The sequence below is a fragment of the Ctenopharyngodon idella genome, chromosome 1, assembly GCF_019924925.1.
Source record: "Ctenopharyngodon idella isolate HZGC_01 chromosome 1, HZGC01, whole genome shotgun sequence".
NCBI classification, from domain to species: Eukaryota; Metazoa; Chordata; class Actinopteri; order Cypriniformes; family Xenocyprididae; genus Ctenopharyngodon; species Ctenopharyngodon idella.
This window is the reverse complement of record NC_067220.1, coordinates 40,251,262-40,262,961: the sequence shown is the minus strand read 5'-3', so window position 1 is coordinate 40,262,961 and position 11,700 is coordinate 40,251,262. Positions and strand designations below refer to the sequence as shown.

Sequence of the window (11,700 nt, the reverse complement as noted above, 5' to 3'; positions counted from 1 at the left end):
TTTAACAATGATTAATAAACTTGATAATGAGGGCATAAAACATTGTTGTGGGAAAATCCTGTTGTGGAATAATTAATGGAAAACTGTATTAATTTTTTATTAATTAATTAATATATAAAAGCACCAGTCTTATATTGCTGCAATACAGCGTACATAAGGATTATTTTCAACTGTACATATCAACATCAAATCTAATAATCATCTGAGTGCTATTATTCATATTCATAAGAGCATTGCCTGTGTTATACTGCATTCTTTCATATTATTGAAATATATTCAAAAGAGAAAATTATATTTCTTATTTACGTCTTGTTGCTATTTTATGTAGACATTTACTCTATTTTCAAGAAACTAGAAAAACTAGATCAGTTTTAGCACTGATTATCATTATTCTGTCACATGATTAAATATAGCATTCACTTTCAGAAGAATCTAAAAATAAAGTTTAAAAATCTGCCAAGTATTATAATGTAACAAATTTGCATCTAAACTTTCTAGTTGCATGTATCAATATGAAAAAATATGAAAGTGATCATGTAGTTCAAATATTTGCTCTATTTGGGCACTCCATGATCTTACTAATCGACTCTGTGACCTCTGACCCTACACTTACACACTGACTGTGACCATTTGAAGGCAGCCATTGTGAATCTGCCAGCATCCGCTCTCTTTCTGAATTCTCCGGAAACGCTGAGTCTTCAGGCAATGGGACAGTCAGTAAAGACACTGCTTCTTCTTTGCTATTGGGTAGATTTGGTTTTGGTGTCATGACCTTTGCCGGGTCATGGATAGGCTGGAAAGAGTAGAAATCGGGTACAGAGCAGTTGGTGGTGTTTGAGGAACAGAAATGAGACTTGACTTGTCCCAGAGCAAGAGGACTCTTCCTCCCTGCTGATGCCTGAGCTGTGGGCAGTGGGATTTTTGGCACTAGTGAGTCTTTCTCCACCATCTTCTCGTTTTTCTCTTCACCTCTTCCATCTCTCTCACCTTGCTGGTGGAATTCCACATCTGACAGCGGAGGACAGGTGCTGATGAGTCCTCCACAGCTGCAGATGGTGCTCTGTGTGGTGTCCAACCCAAGTCCAGACGGCATGGAGCCGGCCGTGCCCGCGCTCCTCCCCGCGCTCTCCTCTTCCTCATCCTCTGCGTCAGAGAAGGAGGGGTCCGGACTGATGGAGTGTGTCAAACGCCGCAGCTGGGCGGAGGTGCGGCGTAAGGCTCCACCCATGAAGCCTGTGGGAGAGGGGGCGGAGCTGAGGAGCCGATTGAAGAGGGCGAGGTTGTGATTCCGCTTCACAGATTCCTCCAGGTTCTCGGCAATCTCCTGCAGAGGCTGGAAATGCATCTCCTCTTTAGGAATTCTGGGGGAATTTGAAATGTCAACAAAATAAGAACTTATTTGTTTTTCACTTCATCAATTACTTTGTTTTTACATTAGCATTCAAAAGTTTGAAGTCAATATGATGTTTTTGGAAGAAGTCTCTTATGTCTCATAAAAACAGAAATATTGTAAAATATTATTACAATTTAAAATAACTGTTTTCTATTTAAATATATTTTAAAATGTAATTTATTCCTGTGATCAAAGCTGAATTTTCAGCATCATTACTCAGCTTTAGTGTCACATGATCCTTCAGAAATCATTCTAATATACTTATTTGATGCTCAAAAAATATTTCAGATTATTATCAATGTTGAAAACAGTTGCGCTGCTTATTACTATTTTTTTTTTTTTTTTTTTTTTTGATAAATAGAATGCTTAAAAACATATTTTTTTGTCTTTACTGTCACTTTTGATCAATTTAATGCATCCTTGCTGGATAAAAGTATTCATTTCTTTAAAAAAATATTTAATCCAAACCAAAAATGTACAGCAAATATATAAGGCACCATCCAATTTTTTTTCTAAATGTAAATTTTTGGGCAAACAATTCCTTTTAAAATCATAGTTAAATGAGTAGCAGCTATAGTTATGACTGCAATCCATTATATTATCTTTTTTTTTTACAGCTTGTTTGCAGTTGTACAGTGTACAGTAAACTGTCTAGTCTGAAAAGATCAGTGGTTTTGTGTTTGGTGGTTACTGACGCCATGTCAAATGTGGAGCCTTGGAAAGAGGGTTTGCGCAGCACGAAGAGCGTAGCGGCTGTGTATGGTGGACGAGGATTCGAATCATTCCAGTAACGATCTTTCTCCATCATGGGCAAATCTCCATACATCTCATCCACCGCCATCATAGACACCTTTTAAACACATACAGAGAAAATGTCTTTTTGTGAAACAAATGAAAGACTATGATTTTATATATTGTAAATGAATTATCACCTGGAAGTTTCTATCTATCAACCAATTGGTCTCAAAGTCATCATCATCCTCACCAAACGGATTTATGAGCTGCTCTGCCACCTGAGAAATAATTACACAATGACACAAACAAATAGTAATGGCTAAAGAAATGCTAATAATGATTAAATTAGTCATGGAATGATACTTCTGGGTTTATGTTTTATAGCGACATTTACACTTGTAGGGCAGGGTCATATATGAAAAGGGAGGGACATCTAATTAATATTTAAATGATATTAGGGGTTCTGATTCCTGACCTTCAACCAGCCAGCATAGAAAAAGAACTGCAGAAGGGTAAAGATGGGGACGTAAAGGTCAAGGTCATGACCCGGATAACCCTGACCCGGGTCCAGAAACTGACGACCAATCAGACACACCAGGAAGAAACTGTACACTGCCAGAGTCACAACCTGCGATGGAAAAAGATATCAATTCATATTCCATCACATGCCATGAAACCCTTTTAGTCTCTCTCATCTCAAGCATGTATCTTACCTGTGTGTAGACCAATGGTATGCTGATCATGTCATAGTGAAAAAGCATGCTGCACTTCCCTCTGAAATTGTTCAGCTCCTACAAAAACAACATAGAAGACAAATAGAATTATCATTTCAACCAAGCACTTCGGTTTTACACTAGGCATCAAATCTTTTGAATTAAATTAACTATGGTGTTCTTACTTTCATAAATACTGTCATGTAAAACCTTTAAAGATCTTTTGAATGTAGTTACCTCCAGTAGAAGTTTATAAGTATTATCATCTTTGATTCTGCCCTCACAGCGGGCGACTGCGGCCAGGTTAGTGAACCAAACACATGGGATCCAGTACTTATTATAGGGTGAGTGTAAACTCTCAAACTTCTTACGCTCTTCTCTTGTCATAAAACCTTGAAAGAGACAGACATTACTCAGTGTCAGTTTTCTATAGGACTTTTCACACTCTGTTTATCCCCGGGTTGTTCTAAACCCCACTTTTAACCCCGGGTAAAGGAACATTTTACACTTGAAACCCTGCTCCAGAGCACTGCTTTTGAGGTATTAACTCTGCATTGCGGTGCGAAACTCGTACAGCGTGAAATGATGTGGTGGTAGAATTTTACGACTAGATGCTTAGCAATGGACAACCAATAGCGTGCCTCATATTCACGGGCTTTAGACAGTCATGGAAACACTGTGCATTGTATAAACAGTAGCTTCAGTGTTTGAGGGGAAAATATCTAACGTGACAGAAAACGTGACAATTGGAGTGAAGAAAAGACCATTTTTCATTCTTACTTTTATAGTCCGAAAAGTCCATTCAGGATAAACTTGATAGTATACAGTCAGCAATATATAATATGAGGATGAGCAATATTAGGAGGTCAGTTTCTGCCACAGAATAGAAAAATAAAAAAGGTAACGACTTATTCGACTGACTTTATTTCTCACAATTCCGAGTTGATATCTGGCAATTTTAACATCTTGCATTTGTCTCTTTTTTCTGAAATCTGAATTTTTCTCAAAAATGCAAGTTTATAATGCACAATTCTGAATTAATTTCTTACAATGCCGAATGTTTTTATTATGTGATATTAACGTCTAGGTTACTTATGTAACCCCCATTCCCTGAAGAAGAGAATGGAGAAGTTAACGTCAGTGACCGACGAATTGGGATCTCGCCTGAGATTCTGGTAACAGAACAAGCCAATGCACATTGGCGAGTGAGATTTGCATTGCAAGCCTCTCCCCTGCTATATATAAGGCAGCATGCAGATACTCACATTAAGTTTTCCGCTGATGAGCCGAGATGAATTTCGGCCGTGCCAGCGGAGGTACAAGAGTTGTGGCGACGGGAACATCTTACATTAATAACCTAGACATTCCCTATCATTCAGTCACCTGCTGGGGTGGAAAAAAGGACAGGGCTTTGCACGGAGAATGTCAATCACTGATGTTCCATGTAAACTTGAACAGTGAGACTATTGGATAACACTGGGAAAGTGTGCCAATTCCAATCTGAAAGGGAACGCAGTGGAGACCACATCCTGCCCGTAGGGAGGTAACGTGGGAAATATTCATATGGACTGACATGGGGCAGTGCTACATATGGAAGATCTCTGGGGTAGATCCTGCCTTGTGCAGGGGTGGAGTCACCTTCCATTACAGAGATGGCAGAGTGGACACAGGCTCGCCAACGGGGAAGCCGTACCATGGAAATACACATATGGGGTCACCCAGAGGGGGGAACCACAACATATGGGCATTTACTTTAGTAAAGGGGTTGACCAACCAGGCATACACACAAGTACTAGACCTGGCCGCATCTGACTGCCGAGGATGTAGGAGGAACTCAGCCAGGGACCTGGTTCACCAGCCAGGGACCTCACCTGCAGAGTAGAATAGGTGCTCATACCTGTCCTCAGAGGGGAATGGCACAGCAAGCAAAACACCGAACCATTCTTCTCATATATTACTTTTTTGTACACAAAAAACAACGCCTTTGCCAATGCCTAGGAAGAAGCAACATTTCATGTTGAGTGAGCTCTCACTCCAAGGAGACACAGCTCGTCTCAATATTGGTACGCCAAGACGATGGCATCCCATATCCAGCGGGCCAACCTCTGTTTGGAGACAGCCTTTCCCTTCTGCTGGCCTCCATAGCAGACAAAGAGCTGTTCTGAGATTCTAAATCTCTGCGTGCAGTCCACGTGCAAACGCAGGGCACGAACAGGACACAGCAATGCAAGGGCTGGGTCTGCCTTCTCCGAGGGCAGCACTCGCAAGCTCACCACCTGATCCCTGAAGGAGTGGTGTGGAACTTTGGGCACATGTCCAGGCTGGGGTCTCAGGATTACGTGAGAGTCAGCCGGCCCAAATTTTAGGCACGCTTCGTTGACCGAAAATTCCTGCAGGTTCCCTACCCTCTTGATGGATGTGAGCGCAGTCAGGAGCACTGTCTTATGGGACAGGATCTTTATCTCCACTGACTGTAAGGGCTCAAAGGGTACTCTCTGTAGAGCCACTAAGACCAGAGAAAGATCCCAAGAGAGATGAGGTTTGGCCAAGGAGAATTTAGCCTCTCAGGAACCTGACCACAAAGTTGTGTTTCCCCAAAGACTTACCGTCTACTGCTTTGTGATGTGCGGCAATAGTGGCAACATACACTTTCAGGTTGGAGGGAGACAGCCTTCGCTCTAACCCGTCTTGCAGGAAAGAAAGCACAACATTACCAGGGCATCTATGGGGGTCTTCCCCACGGGAAGAACACCAAACAACAAAGAGGTTCCACTTCAAAGCGTAAAGGCACCTCATAGAGGGGGCTCTTGCTGAAATGATAGTCTCAACTACCCCTGGAGGTAGGCCACTTAAGTCCTCGCATCCCGCATAGAGACCGCACAGAGATCTGGACATGGGTGCCAAATGGAGCCTCATCCCTGACAAACAAGGTCCTTCCTCAGGTGAATCTGCCAGGGACGGCCTGTTGTGAGGAGCATTAGATCTGAAAACCAGGTCCAGGGGGGCCAGTACGGCGCAACCGTACTGTTCCTCTTCCTCCCTGACCTTGCACAGTGTCTGTGCGAGCAGCCTCACTGGGGAAAACGCAAACTTGGGTAAACCCCGGGTCAGCTTTGTAAGAAAAACAAAGTCAGAATTGAGATAAGTCGCAATTGCCTTTTTTTATTTTATTTTTTTAATTCTGTGGAGGAAACTGGCTTCCATAGGTTTCCATATGTCCACCACAGCTTTAAACCCTTGTGTATTTTTAGCTCTTTGTGTAACAACAACAAACAGTTCCTTCTACTACCACTACTAACAATTATGTAAGTCATGATCTGAAATTTTAAGGTATGTAAAGGGCCTTCACACTGAGCAAGATTTAGCGACGTGATTGAATGATCAATTGTGGCGCGACAAAGCAAGATTTTTTTTTGACCAGTGAGTCAATTTTTTTTCCCTATCGCCCCCGCAATGAAAGGCCCGTCAAATTAGATTTGATCTGTAGATCACATGCCGCTGGCATATGGAGCTGCTGCTGTTGCACAAAAGGGCGAGATTGGTGGTGCTTTAGCACAGAAAGCTATTTGGAAAACCAGTGTAAACAGAAAAAAAGTATCCTGAAGAGTGATTGTGCCTTGTGGTGATATGCAACAACATTTAAGTGATTCTTTTATCTCAAAGACGATAGGCCAAACAGCTGAATAGTAGTGGGTTGCGCCACCTAGTGTGCAGGCGTAAAATGCATTCTCAGTCAGCGCCATCTATTGTGCAGCCGTGAATTAGCCGAAGACAATCAATCCTTTCATGTTCAGTGTGAAAGCACCGTTCGTCAGCAATTCGCTTCGCTTTAACGAGTCGCGCTAAATGTGAAAGGGCCTTAATCCTCGCCATTTATTTAGGTGGTTGCTAGGTTGTTTTAGCGTTGCTTGGGTGTTCTGCCTTGTTGCTGTGGCATGTTGTAAACTCATTTTACCTGCTTCAACTACGTGATCCATGGTAGGGAATCTCTTAAACACGGCTGTGCTGACGGAACGCAGGATCAGGAGCGCGGACAGACTCGCGTAGCGCATCAGCGTGCGTCGCAGCAACCTGCCATGCTCGTCTCCGCCCTGCACGCCACCGGAGAGCGTGCACATGATCCTGTCCGGCAGCGGGATGGAGGTGTACTGATTCCACCAGCGATTCACTATTAATGTCACGTAAAACCCTGCGTGTAATATAAAGATTTTTTAATGTATGCTTGTCATCTGCTAAAATCCCTTTAAATGATTGATATCATCCTCCCAATTTGTTGGGAAAACATGCGTACCTAATACGAAAGACATTGGGATGAGACTGGCGTAGTGGTTGCAGTAAATGGAAAGCTTTTCAAAGTATCTCTTCTGATGGTCCACAAGGAAGAATCTGGTAAAGAAAAAATTTAATAAATAAAATGTGACACTCGATCAAAGCATCACAACAAGCGCACACACACCTGTATGTGATGCTGATTGCTGTGTACATGGCGAAGAAAGCCAGAAACTCTTTGTACAAAACTTTATAGATGCTTCCCTTCCAGGCCAGTAGCAGTTTGGAGAAGCCACAGAAGCGCGCATTGGCCACTCTGGCGGTGTAAGTGACGGTCATCACGCACCACAAACTCAGTGTGTCACAGCGTACTGGAAAATAACAAGGCTTAAAGAGAAGATTCATATCTCCAGAAACACACCACAGTAAAGTCAAGATACATTAGGCTAATTTTGGCCGTGATTGGGCCGGGTTTTGTTATTTGTAATTCTGCTGGTTTTGTTACGCAAACCTGGCAACCCTGGTCAACAGTGAGTAATTACACTGTTGACCAGGGTTGCCAGGTTTGGAGTTACAGAAATTAATCAAGCTTTAACATGCAGGTATTGTGGTCACACTTTATTTTGCAGTATGTGCACTTATGTGTACTTACAGTGTACGTACCTGAAAAACTACTGGGTAATATAAGGTAACTACATAGGTTAAGGTTAGGTTCAGGTTCAGGGTTAGTACCTAGTTATTACCCAGTTATTGCTGGGTAATAAAAAAATTGCGAACACACGTTGATGGGCGTGCTCTTGCTCTCTCGCTCTGGTCGACGTGTGCGCGCGCGCTCTTCCGAGAGAAGTGCCTGTTCTGATGGAAGGAATTCCGACCACACTGTAAAAAGTAATACACTATATCTACTCCATAAAATTTTGGCAACAGATTACAAGCAATATTATTAATTAAATTCAACAAATAGAACTGAGTTAGAATTAATCAAATTAATTCCTTAAAAGTCAACCATTTAAAACAAGTAAAATTTAAGTACAATTAAGTATAACAAAAATATCTGAATAACAGACAGACGTCAAAGATGAATTAAAAACTCTTTTTTATTGCCAACATTGAAGACACCTGATGATAACAAGCAGAATCACTGAAGGAACGAGAAACACAAGAATTAACAGAGGTTTAGATGTTGATGTTGATTTTATTGAAAATGTTTCATCACCATTATGGTGATCAGTGTTTCATTTAGTTGGTTACTTTGACTCTTTGCTTTTTACGTCAGTTTGTGGTTTTTGTAATGTTGTTTGCTAATTTTACACATTTTAAATGGTTGACTTTTAAGGAATTAATTTGATTAATTCTAACTCAATTCTTATATGTTGAATCCGATTAATAATATTGCGTGTAATCTGTTGCCACAATTTTATTAAGTAGATAGAGCGTATTAATTTTTACAGTGCATTCTGATGTCACACAGGCACATACTTGAAAAAAAGACCCCGAAGTTCGTGAGGATTTGGAAAAATATTGACAGAAATACTCCATCATACGTCCAACTCGTGTTTTGAAACTTTGGCCATGTTTAGCATGAGAATCCAACTCTTTAACAGTGTAAATAAGTCAGAATGCATGAAATAGCATTATACCCCCCCTTTAAATGTTAGTACATATAGTTAAAGAGTGGAACCACATTTTTATATAATTTATTTTTATATGATATACATTTTTAAATGCATTACAAATATATATATATATATAATATTAAATTTTTGATATTTGATTTTAGTTGGCATAATGTAGGTATTATTCGTCTTTAAATAAAATAAACTGCCAACTGTATTTCCAAAAACATAGTAATATTTGTGTTCATTTCATATCATATAATGACAGTTTTGACATGTTTGGGATGGGTCGTCTCTGCCTCCTTCACTTCAATAAGGCTTTGTGGCATAAAATTGCCTATGGGACTTTTATTTGGTGTTCTTTTTGAGTTTTTATGTATTTGGCTGAGGATCAAGATGTCAAAATGTGTCTGATATCCTGCTGTGGATCCCACGGGACAAGCGCTTTGTCATCTAAAACACAGAGGCAGGTAAATGTGGGTATATACGTGCCGTTTCAGGAAAAACATGCTGAACGGCCACAGGTGTTTATTTTTCCACGAGATTTCGCATGTGTTCTAAACAATTACGCACAAGAAACAAACTCACAAGCATTTCTGCCGCAGTCTGTTACTCAATTTCCAACACATTTACTTTTTTACAATACTGTATACTCAGTATTGTATTTACAATAAATTACTCTATTCAATAAACTTTATGTAAGAAAATGACTAAATGAAACTTTAAGTGTTCTTACCTTTTCTCCTCAGCCTCAGAGGAGTAAAATATTTCACTGCATATTCTCACAGGATGTTCCAGAGGAGCTGCGTGTCATGTGTCCAGACGGGCTGCGTGTGTTTCTGTCGTTTCTTATGTTCTGACAGGAGCTTGAGGTCTCTGCATCGGGTCAAACGCACCTCCTCCATCAGGAGGTGGGACTTTAAGTGAGGACATCACCTCTGCATCTCACCCAGACTCACTGAGGTCTACGATTAAGATTATACAAAATCTACAATGACACAGATAACATACAAACACAGCATTTCCTCTCTGCAGTTTACAGTTTACAAACATGTAACTGTACAGTGTGAGAGAATGTGCTGGCAAGAACAGGGCAAGTTGTCACATGGGGCTATTAACGATCAGGTTTTGAGGCAAAAGTCCAATTGCACAAATGTATTTTTCTAGCAGGGTTTTTTTTTTTTTTTTTTTGTGGATAGTGTTCAATACAGGACAAGATAGTGTCTCAAAGAAGGACATTTTTTGTTGCGAATTATGTTAAATATTAGTATTATATTATTTATTTTTGACAAGTGAAAGGTTATAACTGAAAGTTATCTTATATTTTATATTTTGTAATTTTACACAATACATTACAACAGCTCAAACCAATGTTTTGATATTTTGTATGTTATCTTTTCAATTTTTGTTTCTATTTCATTACAATTGTTTAATTAAAAAGCCTTTAATCAGCCTATAAAATACCTATTTTATAGGCAGATTTGTTGTGGATGATTTTTTGTGGAAGAACTTTTGTTAACTTCATATTCATATTTCATATGATGACGTGTTAACTGGCGCGAGGGAGGGACAACCTGTCACTCACATGAGATCCACCAATAGCAAATCACAACAATCCAAATATCCAATCAATTGCCAATGGACAAACTCAAGACCTGCCTTACATTTGTTCTTGTTCGAGAAGCCGCTTCACTCGGATATATGTCACAATAGGGAAGAAGAGACTATTGTAACTTCCTTTTCATGCCGACTTTAAATAGAAAAAGGGCTGTAAATGCATAGTAAATGCTGACTTGAACACATTCTCCAGATTATAATTAAAAAGCCTTTAAACAGCCTATAAAATACCTATTTAAAATGCAGATTTGTCATGGAGGATTTTTGTGGAAGAACGTTTGTTAACTTCATATTCATTATTTCATTTATCAAACAAAAGTATTTCTTTTTTAAACAACTGACAATAATTATCATGTTCATGCAATAACTTTCAAATAAGTTCAAAAACACACAAACTCTAAGAAATATTCACTGAACCAAAAGTGTGACAACTAGCCCCAGTCTCCCTCTATATTCTTTGGTGTTGCTATTGTATAAAGACTGCAATTACATGGAGGTCTTTGATGTGGTAAATCTCTATTGCGTTCCTCCAGCGGTGCGTGGACGGGTCCGGAGCCCCAGGATAAATCCATGGCATGCTCGTTAGTGAAGACTCCCACTGCGCCTCACAGCCCTGATGGATAGAGAGTGACAGGCAGGCATTTCAGACATTCTCAACCAAACAGCACTTCCAGAAGTTACACGCTAATGCATTAATGCAGAATATAGATTAATCTTACCATAATGTACATCAACGACCCTTCTGAATTTATGTGACAAGTTAGGTGGTAACATGTCATAAACAGGAGCAGATAGTCCGTCTGTTCTCTCTTGTAAACTTCTGGACACCTGTGACATAAACCATTGTTCTGGCACTATGGGGGTCTTGTTTGTCTCAGTTAAGGTTCAGGATAAAAGTGAGTCAATCAGCAGTAAGGGGTGTGTTCACTCATGATGGGGGAGGAGAGAGTGAGCCAATCAGCAGTAGGGGGCGTGTCCACTTATGATGGGGGGAGAGTGAGCCAATCAGCAGTAAGAGGCGTGTCCACTCATGATGGGGGGAGGAGAGAGAGTAACTCATGATGGGGGAGGAGAGAGAGTGAGCCAATCAGCATTAGGGGGTGTGCTCACTCGTGATAGGGGGAGGAGAGGGTGAGCCAATCAGCAATAGAGGGGGCATGTCCACTCACGATGGGGGAGGAGAGTGAGTGAGGTTTGAAGAAAAACTGTAGAAAGAGAGATGGCTGAGAGACATTACAAAAGAGAAAAGGTCATTGGAATATCACTGGAAAAAGAAGGGTTATGATCAGGCAAGAGCTTTAGGACCCATGCATGTTAATATTAGAAAAGCTTTCCAGTGCTGGAGAGATGCAGGAAG

General features: G+C 40.5%; 1 protein-coding gene across 2 annotated transcripts; it reads right to left on the bottom strand.

The window, feature by feature from the left end:
• Window positions 1–354: 354 nt before the first annotated feature.
• best2 (bestrophin 2) lies at window positions 355–11,166 on the bottom strand. 2 transcript variants are annotated; one of them, XM_051892795.1, is made up of 11 exons: window positions 11,063–11,166; window positions 10,834–10,956; window positions 9,463–9,691; window positions 7,133–7,227; window positions 6,797–7,030; window positions 3,079–3,233; window positions 2,842–2,919; window positions 2,604–2,756; window positions 2,326–2,406; window positions 2,089–2,243; window positions 355–1,361 (listed from the first exon to the last, which is right to left on the bottom strand). In XM_051892795.1, the coding sequence occupies exons 4-11, from the start codon at window positions 7,146–7,148 to the stop codon at window positions 542–544; spliced, it is 1,692 nt and encodes a 563-aa protein (XP_051748755.1). In that variant the 5' UTR covers window positions 7,149–7,227; window positions 9,463–9,691; window positions 10,834–10,956; window positions 11,063–11,166; the 3' UTR covers window positions 355–541. The 2 variants fall into 2 exon arrangements, with proteins under 2 accessions (XP_051748755.1, XP_051748765.1); XM_051892805.1 differs by lacking the exons at window positions 9,463–9,691; window positions 10,834–10,956; window positions 11,063–11,166 and adding an exon at window positions 7,298–7,713.
• Between the last annotated feature and the right edge of the window lie 534 nt (window positions 11,167–11,700).